At 39.8% G+C, this 15003-nt stretch overlaps 1 protein-coding gene across 1 annotated transcript; it reads right to left on the reverse strand.

Moving 5' to 3' along the window:
- Positions 1 to 3542: 3542 nt before the first annotated feature.
- Positions 3543 to 5159, reverse strand: LOC127081573 (uncharacterized). The gene is made up of 2 exons (XM_051021819.1): positions 4713 to 5159; positions 3543 to 4553 (listed from the first exon to the last, which is right to left on the reverse strand). The coding sequence occupies exons 1-2, from the start codon at positions 5157 to 5159 to the stop codon at positions 3543 to 3545; spliced, it is 1458 nt and encodes a 485-aa protein (XP_050877776.1).
- Positions 5160 to 15003: the final 9844 nt, after the last annotated feature.

Consider the following 15003-nt stretch of genomic DNA (forward strand, 5'->3'; position numbering starts at 1 on the left):
TGCATTAACATGTCAAATTCGTGTCTATCCACACATCTAAGCAAAACCATGTCAAAGTTTCTCTTGTACAACACATCTTCATTTAGAAGTAAATTACCAACTAGTCTTCTCAAAGTATTCTTATCTTTTTTGGATGCCCCAAGCGGGTATTTCTGAATTTGGAGGAAACATTTAATATCATAATACTAAGGCTTATCATCTATAACTTCTTCTTTCGCAAACACATGAGAAGGTCTATCAAGGTGCGTAGTTGTGATACTGGGTGCGTCATTTCAACGATTCACTTTATACATAGAAGACAAAGTAGTTAGTGCGTCCGCCATCTGATTTTCTTCGCGAGGTATATGATGAAACTATATTTTATTGAAGAAAGTTGACAACCTCCTTACATTATCTTTGTAAGGGATTAGATCAGGATGACATGTCTCCCATTCTCCTTTGATCTGATTAACCACCAAAGTTGAATATCCATATACATCTAGGATTTTAATTCTTAAATCAATCGCTTCTTCGAGACTCATGATACAAGCTTTATATTCTGCCATATTGTTCGTACAATCAAACATCAATCTTGCAGTAAAAGGGATATGAGAATCCTTAGGAGTAATAGTGATTGTCCCAGTTTCATTGCCATAAGCATTAACAGCTCCATCAAACACTAAACCCCATCGGGATCTAGGATATGGCCCTTCTCTAGGAAACGGTTCATCACAATCTTTAGATTTCAAGTACATAACATCTTCATCAAGGAAGTCAAACCTGATGGATTAATAATTATTGATCGGATGGTGAGCTAAATGATCTGCAAGAATACTTCTTTTAATTGTTTTCTGAGTACGGTACTCAATATCATATTTAGACAATAACATCTGCCAACGAGCTATCCTTCCAGTCAAATCAGGTTTTTCAAAGATATACTTGATTGGATCCATTTTGGATATCAACCAAGTGGAATGATTGATCACATACTAGCGTAAACATTTGGCAGTCCATGCTAAACCACAACAAGTTTTCTCAAGCATAGAATATCGAGACTCATTGTCTATAAATTTCTTACTCAGATAGTAGATGCCATGCTCCTTTCTACCAGTTTCATCTTGTTGTCCAAGCACACAACCCATGGACTCTTCTAACACAGTTAAATACATAATCAAAGGTCTTCCTTCCACTGGAGGAGACAAGATAGGGGGTTCAAGTAGATACTCCTTGATGTTGTCAAAACTTTATGGCAATCTTTTGTCCAAATACAACCTTGATCTTTATGGAGGAACTTGAAAATTGGCCCATACGTGGCAGTCATGTGAGATATAAATATGGATATGTAATTCAGATGCCCAAGGAACCCTCTGACTTGCTTTTCTATCTTCGGCGCTGACATTTCTTGAATATCTTTGACTTTATCAGGATCTACTTCAATACCTTTTTGGATGACAATGAAACCCAACAGCTTCCCTGAATGGACACCAAAAGTACATTTATTACGATTCAATCGGAGCTTAAATTTTCTCAACCGCTGAAACAGCTTCAACAAATACTCAACATGATCTTCTTCAGTCTTCAACTTAGCAATCATATCATCAACATAGACTTTTATCTCTTTGTGCATCATGTCGTGGAAAAGAGTAGTCATGGTTCTTTGGTACGTTGCACCAACATTCTTTAAAACGAAAGGCATCACTCTATAGTAGAATGTTCCCCAAGGTGTAACAAATGTTCTTTTTTTCCATGTCTTTGGGTGCCATCTTGATCTGATTATATCCAGAGAAACCATCCATAAAGGAGAAGACGTTGAACTTATTTGTATCATCTACCAACATGTCAATGTGATGCATAGGAAAATAATCTTTCGGACTAGCTTTGTTCAAGTCTCTGTAATCAACACACATCTGAACTTTACCATCTTTCTTAGGAACAGGTACAATGTTAGCTACCCACAGAGGATACTCGGCAGTAACAAGGAACCCAACATCAATCTGCTTTTGCACTTCTTCTTTAATCTTGACAACCATATCAGGGTGAGTTCTTCTCAACTTCTGCTTGACCGACGGACATTCTATCTTCAACGACAATTGATGCTCCAAAATATCAGTATCAAGACCTGGAATATCTTGATAAGACCCAGCAAATACATCCACATAATATCTAAGAAGATCTATCATCATCTTCTTAACATTTGGACAAAGCAATGCCCAATCTTGACTTCCTTCTTGTTATCTTTGGAACCCAAATTAATCACTTCCAACGGCTCCTTATGAGGCTGAATGGTCTTTTCTTCGTGCTCAAGCAACTGAGAAATCTCATAAGGAATCTCTTCATCATCCTCTTCTTCCATTTCAAACACAAGAAATTCAAAGTTGGGAGAGGGCATAAGATCATTGTTTTCATGGGTTTAACAATTAATCTGCACAATAATTTTATGCTTGATTTTAGAATCTGAACATAAACGCATATTGTGATGTAGATACAAAGATGATTATTATTTTTGTTTTTTATGTTACCATTTTCCCGAATAAGCAAAAAGGAAAAACATAATATGGATAAACTAAATAACATTTTATTAATGATCATGTAATTTGAAACAAAGCCCACATAGATTCACTTTCACCTTGGGCATAATGAAAGGATTTTGAAAATAACAAAAAGCAAACATATTACTTCGACAAGTGAATAATAGAAGGAACATCAACAGCAATCGAATTCTAGCACGTCGATCCATGTATCACAAAGTCTGAAACTCCTTGCTCTTCATCGTCTTCTAAGATTGCAACAATAGATTGATCTTTGGTATGAATTAAGCCAGCACTATGAAACACTTCTTGAATTCTCTCTAGATCTCTTTGGGTTGCACCATGTGAAAAACCCAAACCAACTCTATTCTTGTTATCTACAAGCTCAACAATTTGTCCCGACTTAGCAAATTGACCAATCTCCAACACAGACTGGGCGTCTTTCAAGGATGAAATGGATTCACCCTTCTTCTTAACAACAATATCAACAGAAAGAGCTTGGAACGGCACTCCTTCAGCTTCATCGACATAAATGAAGGAAAATGAGGAGAGATTACTAACTAACATGGCCTGCTCGCCACCTACGATCACTAATTTCCCGTTCTTCACAAACTTTTGCTTCTGGTGTAGAGTTGACGTAATTGCCCCAGCCTCATGAATCCATGGACGTCCTAAGAGACAACTATAGGAAGGATGAATATCCATCACTTGAAAAGTAATATGAAATAAGCACAGACCTATCTTTATCGGGAGATCAAATTCCCAAATCACAGTCTTCCTTGAGCCATCAAAGGCTTTCACAACAACTCCACTGAATTTCATCGGAGCACCTTCGTAAGCAAGTTTAGACAATGTAGACTTGGGTAGAACATTCCAAGAGGACCTATTATCCACCAGCACATTAGATAAAACATCTTCTTGACAGTTTATAGAGATATGCAGGGCCAAATTGTGATTCCTCCCTTGCTCGGGAAGCTCCTCATCATTGAAGCTCAAATTGTTACATGTGGTAACATTGGGCACAATACGATCAAACTAATCGATTGTCACATCATGATCCACATATGCTTGCTCTAGGACCTTTTGCAATGCTTCTTGGTGCACTTCTGAACTCATTAGTAGGGATAACACGAGTATATTGAAAGGAGTATGCAACAAATGGTCCAACATATTGAAATCACTCTTCTTGATCAATTTCAGCATTTCATCTTGATCAGGATTCTGATTCACAATACTGGATTGGACGGCTTGTATAACAGGAGTTCTTTCTGAACTTGATTTCTCTATCACCACATCCTCAATCCTATTAGGAGCTACAACAACAAATATCTGACCACTTCGAGTCACACCACTTACATCGGTGATGTTCACAACAGATGGAAGAGCAGGAATAGACACTTCTTTGCCATCTTCTACCATAGTAGCATTATACTTGTAAGGCATAACTTTATCAGACTTGTAAGGTGTTAGGCCCACTAAACAAATGACCAATGGAGAAACAGCAGTCTTCTGACCATCATATGCAATAACAACCGGTTCTGGGAGATTAAAACGGGGAACTATGACGTTCACCTCATGCTCATCTTCATTTCTGTCCCTCGTAACTTGGATGAGGTTCTGATCCAACATCTCTTGCAAGTCTCTTTTCACAACATCACATCCTCGGGGATCTCTGGAACAAACTTGGCAAGAAGTATGGTTGTGCTCATAATAGTTTAGTTCACATAATGTCGCGTGCATTTCAACCAAGGACCTTCTAATTAGGTTGACGTCAAAAACTCGATACTTTCCAGGACATCCTTCGACCATATTCACAGCTGCATTGCCATGCTTGGGTAACGGATTAGCTTGTACATTGGGATTGGAATCTTCAAATGACAAGATATCACTTTGCATTAACCTTCTTACCTCAGCCTTCAAGGTGAAACAATTCTCAATATCATGGCCAGGTGCTCCTTGGTGGAATGCACAATGTTGGTCAGCTTTATACCACCACAGAAGCTCTTTCGAAACAGCCGGTGGAGTTCTTGTTTGAACCAAATTCTTCTGAATTAAAGTAGGAAATAATTATGTATAAGTCATTGGAATAGGGTCAAATTGCACATGTCTTTGGGTATGATTTTATTGATTATGTTGATTTGTGCATTGTTGGAAGTGCGGTTGATAGCTCAGTGATGCTTGAGCAATTGGAGCAGAATTAATCACTGGAGTAACTAACGCCACTTGCTGATGACACTGACTGTTTCTCAGAAGCCTTCTTCGCCCCTCTTGCAAGATAGTGTTTGCATCGTGTTCCTTCTTCTTGGGTAAGCCATTCACATACTTTCTAGAACCATCAGATGAACTACCTTTTTTCAATCGTCCTTCACGCACACCTTCTTCTAACCTCAAACCCATATTCACCATCTTAGTAATGTCGCTAGGTTCACTTGCAACCATCCGATCATAATAGAACAGACTCAATGTCTTCAAAAAAAGCTTTGTCATTTCTTTTTCCTCCGTCGGAGGACTAACCTGTGCAGCAATCTCGCGCCACCTCTGCGTGCATTCCTCAAAAGTCTCTTTATCTTTGCGAGACATAGCACGAAGTTGATCCCTCAAAGTTGTCACCTCTTCACGGAGCTCACGATTCTCTTGGTCTAGGCGGTCCATCTTTTTCAACTAATTAGCTCGAGTATTATACCGGTGAGACAACTTGTATGAATGAAGTCCAAGAAAGAAATAAGACCCTTGACTAACTTTGTCAAAGCAGGACCAAGATGCAACATGATGCATGATATGTGAACGCTGTAAGACCCCAATTTTGGCCCTAAGATCCCTCATGGCCCATATCATATCATATCATGGCCTCAAGGATCACTGCATACCCTAGCTGCCCTCCTAGTGGGTGGGATACCTCGTGAGTGTGGTTCTTGATCACCAAGCATTTATTGCATTTGTATATCATTGCTTTTCATATGTTTACTAACCAAAAGTACAAAAATATTGTCATCTAACCTTGTTTCTTGCAGCTGAAGCAATCATCTGTCAAACAGTCAAATCAGGCCTTGAGCAATAGATGGTGGCCATTCTTGAAGAATTTGGACACCACGATCATTCATAAAGAGTTCATATAACCTGTGATATCATTTGGAAGCAAGATCTCATGTGAAAGAGGCTTGGAATTCATCAGAACATGGCCCAGTCCACCAAAAGTCAACAAAAGTCAACTGTGGTCAACTATGCATTTAATCAGGGATTGGAAGGTGTGAAATGGTTAGAAAGACCTCATGCATGTCCATACAAGTCCTATTTGACATTTCAAAGGTCAAGGTTGAAGGAATTGAAGTCAGACAGAAAGTTTCCAAAAATGGCAGGTGACCTGTAATTTCAGCTGCCCAAAATGGAAAGTTTTTCCCCTCAAAATAACTTCATCATACAAGCTTCAAATCAAAATTTGTCCAACATGAAAGTTGAAGATCTTGATCTCACCTTTCCAAAAAGTCCAAGAACTTGAAAATCCCATGTGTGGTTTGCAAGATATGGTCCAGTGAATTTCAAAAATGACCTGTAATCAGGAGGCCATAACTTCCATAGGGATTGTCCAAATTGCAAGTTTTTTATATGCACAAACTCCATTTGACATGTACTTTCATGGTGCATAATTGGATTTCTTTGAAAGTGGTCAACGCAAAAGGTCAAATTTCAACTGGACTATTAAATGAACCAGGGGCAAAATCGTCCAACTTGTGAAATAATTGGAATTTTTGAGTGGGGATTTTTGCAACACCTCATAAATGGCATTTGAAACTTGTTGGGATCATCATAACATGCCAAGGCCTTATGGTTTGAGATTTCACTTTTGAAATGAATTGGAAAAATGGACAAAGTACCATCACATAGTGAAATTGAGAATTATACATTCCATGGACATGGGACCAATTCCAATAGCTTCCAAATGATATTTATGGTTTGCTTGAGGTGATAAATCACTGTTCCATTGATCAAAAGCATCCAAGGGCAAAAAGGCCAAATCATGCACATAAGCTCACTTTTGCTAATCACCAAAATTTCAATAATCATGATTAATTGTTGGATTAAGTGGGAGTATATATAGTTAATTATAACTGTTTTCTCAAACACTAATCACAATTCACAAATCCAACAGAAAAATCTCAAGAAATTCTTCCATTTTCTCTCACTTTTTACACATAGCATATTGACATTTTCCAATCTTTCATCAACAATCCTTCAAGATTCGTGCTAGTTCTTGGTGAATTCATCATCTGTAGTTGTTTTTGAAGTTCTGTTTTCAGGTATTGGATCAAGAAGCGTGCACGATTCCAACTGTCCAAGCTTGCTCCATTAATGGTGAATCGCGATTTGGAGCGGTAGAGGCAACCTCCATCGAACCTGAGCATCGTATCCAATTTCTTGCAGCTCCTAGTCCATCTGTTTTTGGTCGAGAGGCGCAAAGAGCACGCGAATTATCACTGCCATAGCAAGGTACTCAAAATTCGAGTCTCATGATTCTTTCGATTATCATATGCGTGTGGTAGCTTGTTAGATGTAGTTTATCATGCTAGGCTCGGTTTGTGAAACGGTGGACTATAGGTTGAGAAATCCGAACTCGAAACTTTGATGTAAAATCTTCTTCCGCTCGATCTGTGATGTATGATAGGAATTAGGAGATTTCATTGGCATATTGTTGTTGTGCGTGGAATAACGATTCCAACGGTATACGGTTTGTTGGATTTGGTGAAGAAAAGTTCGAAACCGTTATTGCCGTTGAAGAGCATAAGCTGTGCGAAGAAGATGAACATTTTCTGGGAAAAGAAGCGCTTCGATCCGTTCAAAGCCAGGCGCAATTCAAAAGCTTGTTTCCCTCCGAAGCGAACGAATCAAGCGCTGACACATCATTTAATTGCACGACACCGTTTTTGGCTTGGCATCCAGAATTACCGTTTTGCCATTTCGTCCAAATTAAATTAATTAATTCATTCTAAAACCTAAATAATTATTTCAAAACTTCTAAAAATCATAAATTAATCAATTTTCATCCAAATAATTTGAGAATTTTTTTGATAATCTCCTTTTTTAATCTAGTAATTTTTAGACATAAAAATTAAAATTGTGCTTGGTAGAAAAATTAATTGACATAGAGATGTTCTTAATGTATGCAATATTCACATGTTTTGCTATTTTAATTATAAAATCACCATGCCTTATCCAAATGAATTGAAATTTTAGAGGATGATTCTTGACCCTCTCCTGGAGATTTTGACATATGATTTGCAATTTTTGGACCTCTGGTTTATTAGATATGATTTAATTAACTTGAGTGTGACAATAGGTGTCACAATTTGATATGCTGAGTTCATGTATTATTTTTCCATGCTTCCCTTTGGCCTGTGGCCTTGATTTTTTGCATGAGACACCTTTGATATGTTGACTTTCAATGTGAATTTTTGTGGATTTTAATAATCCATTTTCTAATTGATTAAGATTTTTGTCTACTGCTTAGCATTTTTAGGGCTTTGCTTGTGTCACATTCTTATGTATGTTGCCAAATCTTCATCCCTAACCCTATGAATGTGAAATTTGGTGGAGTAGTTCCTAACATGTGTAGCTTTCATTTGGCTTTGGTCCCATCCATTTCCCATTTAATACCACTGTTTACCATTTGATTGAAGTTAGTGTACATTTTATGACTTCATTTGGTTGTGTTTTTGCATGCTTTGACATGTTGAATTAATTCCTATAGCTCCACTAGTCCAAATGGCATAAAAATTGACATGTAGCTTGTTGAATGTCCTCTGTTTAGGATATAATTTTTGGGGAATTTTCTATGCTGTTTTGATATTTTTTTGGATGTAATCATTCTGGTTGTCCATATGTGATTCAACATTGCTTACTTTGCCTTAACTTGTGCATAAAATGAAATTAGTGCATAGTTTGGATATGAGACCAGTTGGGATCCCTTTGTAATTGAAATATGTTGACTTTGATCATGATTTACTTGCTGTTTTAGGATTTTTCCTTCCTTTGGACCCTAGGCTTGGCCTAGTGGTCTTGTTACTTATGTTTGAGCTTGACTTTGACTTTTCAGGTTAAAAAGCTAATGCCTTAAGGAGGTTGATTCATGATTGAGTTGTTTACTTTGATCATTGTATACTAATTTGTTTTAGGGTGCTTGGTTCACATGGACTTGGTGCTATGCACATCATTGGTTGATTGTTGATTGATTCTTATTGTTGTTGTCTTGTTTATGTTGGGATGCTGACGATGTTTGACGATTGCAGGTACTCTTAGTTGCTCAGTTCTCTTAAGAACTTGCATTGCTTTGCTTATAAGCAATTGGCATTGAGGTATAACACCTTCTTCTTCATGTAGTCTGGAGACCCGGCCTGTTATTTGGCCGGGCAAATTGTCTGAAGTCCTCCTTAAGAGGCAATGCTTGTGTGTGTTTATATTTGTCCCAAGCAGGAAAAGTCCTCATGTGAGGCAATTGGTGGATATAAGAGATAAGTAGCCTATCTCCCACTATTCTGTGTGTCTTCTCCTTGCTCCCATTACATGGTTGTAGCATTGAGATCCAAACCCAAGATCAATCGAGTCTTCAATTGGGGAAAGAGTTCCATCTTTCTGAACTCCCCCACATTCTTATATTTACATGCTCTCTCGGACCTGAGATAGAAGCAATGAGGCACACCCCTCATATCCTTTCATCTGCTTCACCTTAGCCCCCTCAATGGCAAGGTTAAGAGCGACACTTACCTATTACAGTGGACTTTCATAGTCAAACCCTTTGATTGAGCCTCCTTGTTTGGCTATAGAGTGTGCTATCTGATTATTTGTGATTTATTATGCATTTGTATATGATTGCTTGCTTGCCTTAGTGCATTTACTATCATTCATTGCTCCTTGTAGCATGTCCATTATTTCATACCTATGTGAGTTGTTTGCTTACCCATTGAGGAACCAGTTATAAGTCCCTGTAAGTTGGCATCTGTTCCTATGACATGGAAGGGGTAGAGTGTAAGACCTCATTGGTCACTCATATCCATTGCCTAGTGCATTTATTTGTTGTATGTGAGGATTCATTGTAAGTCCCTGTGATGTGGCATTTGTATTCCTATGATCATACTGTGGAGGTTAACATGAGTCCAGATAGATTGGCATTTGACTTCCCTGTTTTGTTTTTTTGTTTTATTCTGATGGAGATTAGTGTAAGTCCATAGAGTGGCTTCTGATATCCTTACTTGTTTTAGGAGACAGGTATAAGACCATTGAGTGGCATCCAGTATCCGCTTTTATTGACTTTCATCTGTTACCATGTTCATATTATTGCTCATTCGTAGCCTATTCCTAAGGACCCACTTGAATCATCTTCTATATGATTTCAAGAGGCGGACCCTCCTAAGAAGTTTTACATACACACCATTCCATTCACCCCATTTTGTCCTAAACTTTTCACACATGTTTTAAAACTTGAAATAAATGTTGTGCAAACATTCTCACCCCTTTTCAAATTAGAAACTTGGACCTTAAGTCCATGATTTTCCAAACTTCATTTTTGTGAATACTTCATTTTGAATTGACTTTAATCATACTTTGACCCCATTTTGTAAATAAACCAAATCAATTAACTTCACCCATTCAAATGATTTTTGTGGCTTTGTCCATATTTGTTAAGCTTTCATACATTAGCTATAGGTTTGATTTACCCTAGTTGGTTGATATTAATCTCACCTATTTGTCCTTAGTAGATGAATTGTAAGTCTTCCTTGCCTATTATAGGGTTAACCCCTCTCTGGCAAGTTGAAGCTTTTCTCACATGGTGGACTAGTTGTTATATAAGGTTGAGTTTTCTCCCGTGGGTAACGTAAGACCTTAGGGCTTGTGTTTAAAATTGAACTCACTAATTTTTGGAAATCTTTTAGCCGAACTACGGCGTTTTGATCCTTTACCTTTCATGGAAAGGTACGTAGGCAACGGTTCATCCGTTCAAACACAAAAATAATTAACATGTACATTCTTTCCTCATCATCCCAATCGTGTTTGCACAATACTTATGTCATGTCAAATAATAATTTCAAACAACAATTGTGAAAAGGGCTCCCTAGGAGTACCTAGGACGCATTGGGTGCCTAACCCCTTCCCATTGCGTAATTTACCCCTTACCCCGATCTCTGATCTTTTTCATTAGTTTTCTACGTGTAAAACTTCTTAGGTTTTTGTTCGCTTTTTAACCAGTCCTTAGGATAAATAAAAGTGCGGTGGCGACTCTAATTCATTGTATACATTGCTTATGATTTAATCAAGAGATCATATAGTAACGAATACACCACTACAGAAAAATGGCGACTCTGCTGGGGATACTGTCCTTGGTGGTATTGCCAACTTTTCACCATTGTTGTGTGATATATTATTATTTGTTATTTGACATATTTTTGTACAATTTGGGATAACTGTATTGATTGTAATGTTTGAATTGCTTGATATACAAATGTTGTTTGCTTTGGTGATCTCTGTGAGATGAGTTCTGTACCCGAACTCGAGTGCACTCTAGGATAGGAGAATGGCATAGTCTTGTCGATTGGTGTGGAGTAGTCCTTAGCCAGTCGACTTGCGAGTCCATTCACTTGGTGGAGGTCATGTTGGATTAATAATGTCACACAAGTTATTTGTGGTCAGGCATTATTCTTTCAATCATGTGCCTTAGAAGCCAAGGACCTTAGTTTACCAAACCCATCTTGGTCTATTTTTAGGACCGTAGTGCGGAGGTCGTTCAGATGTCAGTCCTGATACGATTGTTACGCGATACTACACTCATAAGAGTTTCTCTTGAGAATATTTTTGGAATACGAGTATTCGTTCCTCCGATAATATCCGAAAGATGGAACGATGATTATGGGAACCTCTGATAAAACATGTCTGGCAGGTTTAAACCCTAGTACACTCCCTTTGGATGGTTCTTAACCAAGACTCCATGCTCGTGACTCTCAGTAAACCCGTGATTCGTGGTTGAGTCGTTCAAACATCGTTAATATCAATGGATCCCGGATCGGGTGTAAAACCTAAAATCCACCAAAGCGGCTGGTTGATATTAAGGATGTTTGAGCTGGTTCATGTACCGTTAATATCAATGGAACTTGGGTGTCGATAAGGTGAAAACCTAAATCCACCAAAATGGATGATTGATATTAGGGATACAATGAGCTTTCCCATGACCTTTGTTTGGTGTGCTTTGCTTGATCCTTGAGTGTGATTGTGGCATTCATACATTCATGCATTCATCTACATTCCATGTCATCGAAAAAAAAATCAGAAAATTTTCAAGGAACTTAAAAGGGTTTATTTGCAAAATTTTCAGACATGGAAAGACCAAAGAGGCATACGAAGAAGTACAGCTTTAGACAGCCTGATGTAAAGGAGTTAAGGAACCTGACATCTTATGTACTAGATCCCTTGGGTTTCAAGGCCCGATATGGGAAGCTCCTACCTCTGCTCACTACTCAGGTTGATGAGGGCTTGATGAGCACTCTAGCTCAGTTCTATGATCCGCTGTATCGCTGCTTCTTATTCCCGGACTTCCAGCTGTTGCCTACTATGGAAGAATACTCTCACCTTATTGGGATTCCCATTCTGGATCTGGTGCCGTTCAGTGGCCTAGAGAATATTCCATCTGCCCGTGAGATTGCTAGTCTATTGCACATAGATGAGGACCTGATTAGAGCTAATCTGATTACCAAAGGTGGGATTAAGGGTTTCTCTTCCGAGTTCCTTGTCGCTCAAGCTACCTTCTATGGAGAAGCCAGGAGTGAAGATGCCTTTGAGGCTCTGTTTGTATTACTCATCTATGGCTTAGTACTATTTCCCAACTTTGACAAGTTCGTGGACATGAATGCTATTAGGATCTTTTCAGTTCTTAATCCAGTTCCGACCTTGTTGGGTGATGCCTATTTCTCTCTGCACCTGAGGAATATGAAGGGTGGTGGAGTTATTGTCTGCTGTCTACCTTTGCTGTACAAGTGGTTTATTTCGCACTTGCCGCAGACCATTGCTTTTAAGGAGAACAAGGGATGTCTACGGTGGTCTCAGAGGCTCATGTCTCTCACTAATGATGATATCTCTTGGTATGATCGCGTGTATGATACCGTCCAGATTATTGATTCTTGTGGTGAATTCCCGAATGTGCCTCTTCTTGGTACATGTGGTGGGATCAGCTACAACCCTACACTTGCACGTCGTCAGCTTGGGTTCCCCCTAAAGGATAAACCTCATAACATTCTGTTAGAAGGTGTGTTCTTTCAGGAGGGTAAAGATCCCCAAGGCCTGAAAGCCAGATTCGTCCGCGCTTGGCGCAGTATCCGCAAGAAGGGTAGGAATGAGCTAGGTCCGAAGAATTGCATTGCTTTGGAACCTTATACTTCTTGGGTCAGACAGAGAGCTGCCACCTACCTGATGCCATACGATTATCCGAGACCTACACCTTTGGACGTGGGTGGGCCTTCAACCCTCCCTATCCAACGTGTAGAGGAGCTGAGAGAGGAAGACCTTTCACGTGCTTGGATCCGTGAAAGAGAAGAGTTGCTGCAACAGATTAAGGAAAAGGATGCTCTGATTGAGTTCCTTGAGCATCAGGTGATCGATGATCCGAACGATGCATGGACTTCTTTGCTTCCTCAGTCTTCCAAGTTCTGGAAGAGGAACTATGATCAGCTTGCTAAGGCAAAGGCGGATATGGAAGCTGCTTATGAGAGAGAGATCAAGAAGTTGTGCACTTCTCGTCTTCCAGCATCCGGAGCTCCTAGGGATCCATAGGATGTTGTCGTCCTTTTCTCTTTGTAATAATCGAAACGATGTACTTCTTTGTTGAAAATAATGAATGAGATATTTTTCATTGGAATTAAACTGCTTTAAATGATAAAATTTGCAAATAAAATACCCTAAGGGTTCCTTGAAAATAAAACAAAGCATCTGCACAAGCATGTCATGCATCATGTTGCATAAGCAGGTACCTTGTTTCTGGTCTTCTTGTCCTGACTCTGTTCTTCATTTATTTTGAAGACAAGCTGACTCACCGGTATTATACCCGAGCAAATTCTGCAAGAGTAATGGATCAGCTTGAGCAAGAGAACAGAGAACTGAGAGATGAGGTCGCCAGACTTGGCGCTTTGATGGAGCAATTTCTTGCCGCTCAGAATCAACCTGCTCAACAGCCTGCAACTCCCCAAAGGACTGTAATCTCTGAAGTGGCCGTTCCGACTGTGCCTGCTGTCAACGCTCCTTATATGCCCAATGCCATGCCAGCCGGGTACCCGTGGGGTATGCCTCCAGGTTTCATGCCTGACATCCCTGCTCCTACTTTCGTTCATATGCCGGCATCTAGCCCGGTCATTACTGTTGCTCCTCCTGTAGTGCATACCCTGCCAAGGGCAGATGAAACCATATATCATTCCGAGCCATCTGAGGGCCCGGACGTTAATGAAAAAATGGATGCTATGAATGACCAATTCCTTGAGCTGAGGAAGGAATTGAAGACCCTCCGCGGTAAAGACCTATTCGGCAAGTCTGCTGCCGAGCTCTGCCTTGTTCCAGGGGTAAAAATACCGATCAAATTCAAAGTTCCTGACTTTGAAAAATATAAAGGGAACACCTGTCCTCTTGCACACCTGGTTATGTACGCCAGGAAGATGTCTACTCAGACAGACAACGATCAGCTATTAATCCACTACTTCCAGGACAGCTTGTCCGGTGCTGCGCTTCGGTGGTATATGAACCTGAACAGTGCCAACATCCAATCCTTCAATGACCTTGGCGAGGCTTTCGTCAAGCAGTACAAATATAACGTCGATATGGCGCCTGACAGAGATCAACTCAGGTCTATGTCGCAGAAGGATAAAGAGAGTTTCAAGGAGTACGCCCAGAGGTGGCGAGAGCTGGCAGCTTAGATCACTCCACCGCTCGAGGAGAAAGAAATGACTAAGATTTTCCTGAAAACTCTTAGCTCATTTTATTATGAGCGAATGGTGGCTAGTGCTCCCTCAGACTTCACTGAAATGGTGAATATGGGGATGAGACTTGAAGAGGGTGTCCGTGAAGGACGTTTGGCCAAAGATGAAGGCTCTTCTAGCAAGAGGTATGGCTCATTTGCTAAGAAGAAAGAGGGGGAAGCACATGCGGTGCAATCCCATAAGTTGAGGAAACCTCCAGTTCAGAGGAAACCGACACGCCGTGCAGGCCATCAGCATCAGGTGGCCCATATTGCTCCTGTCTTCAAAGACAATGCCCAGCATCAGCAATATCAACCTCAGCAACAATATCAGCAACCTCAATATCAGCAACAGCAACGTCCACAGCAACAGGCCTACCAGCCTCGTGGGAGCACAACAAATCAGGCTAATTTGAGTTATGACCGGAAAAAGATCAGCTTCGATCCTATCCCTATGTCATACGCAGAGCTTTATCCCTCCTTGTTGGAGAGGAAATTGATAACTCCCAAGGATCCTCC

The sequence above is a fragment of the Lathyrus oleraceus genome, chromosome 5, assembly GCF_024323335.1.
Source record: "Lathyrus oleraceus cultivar Zhongwan6 chromosome 5, CAAS_Psat_ZW6_1.0, whole genome shotgun sequence".
Lineage (NCBI taxonomy): Eukaryota > Viridiplantae > Streptophyta > Magnoliopsida > Fabales > Fabaceae > Lathyrus > Lathyrus oleraceus.

Bases quoted from the DNA above. Each gene is read 5' to 3' on its own strand.
- LOC127081573 (XM_051021819.1), bottom strand. From the start codon at position 5,159: ATGGACCGCCTAGACCAAGAGAATCGTGAGCTCCGTGAAGAGGTGACA. The intron at 4,554-4,712 runs GTGATTAATTCT...ACTTTAATTCAG, and splicing joins AAGTGGCGTTAGTTACTCCA to AAGAATTTGGTTCAAACAAG.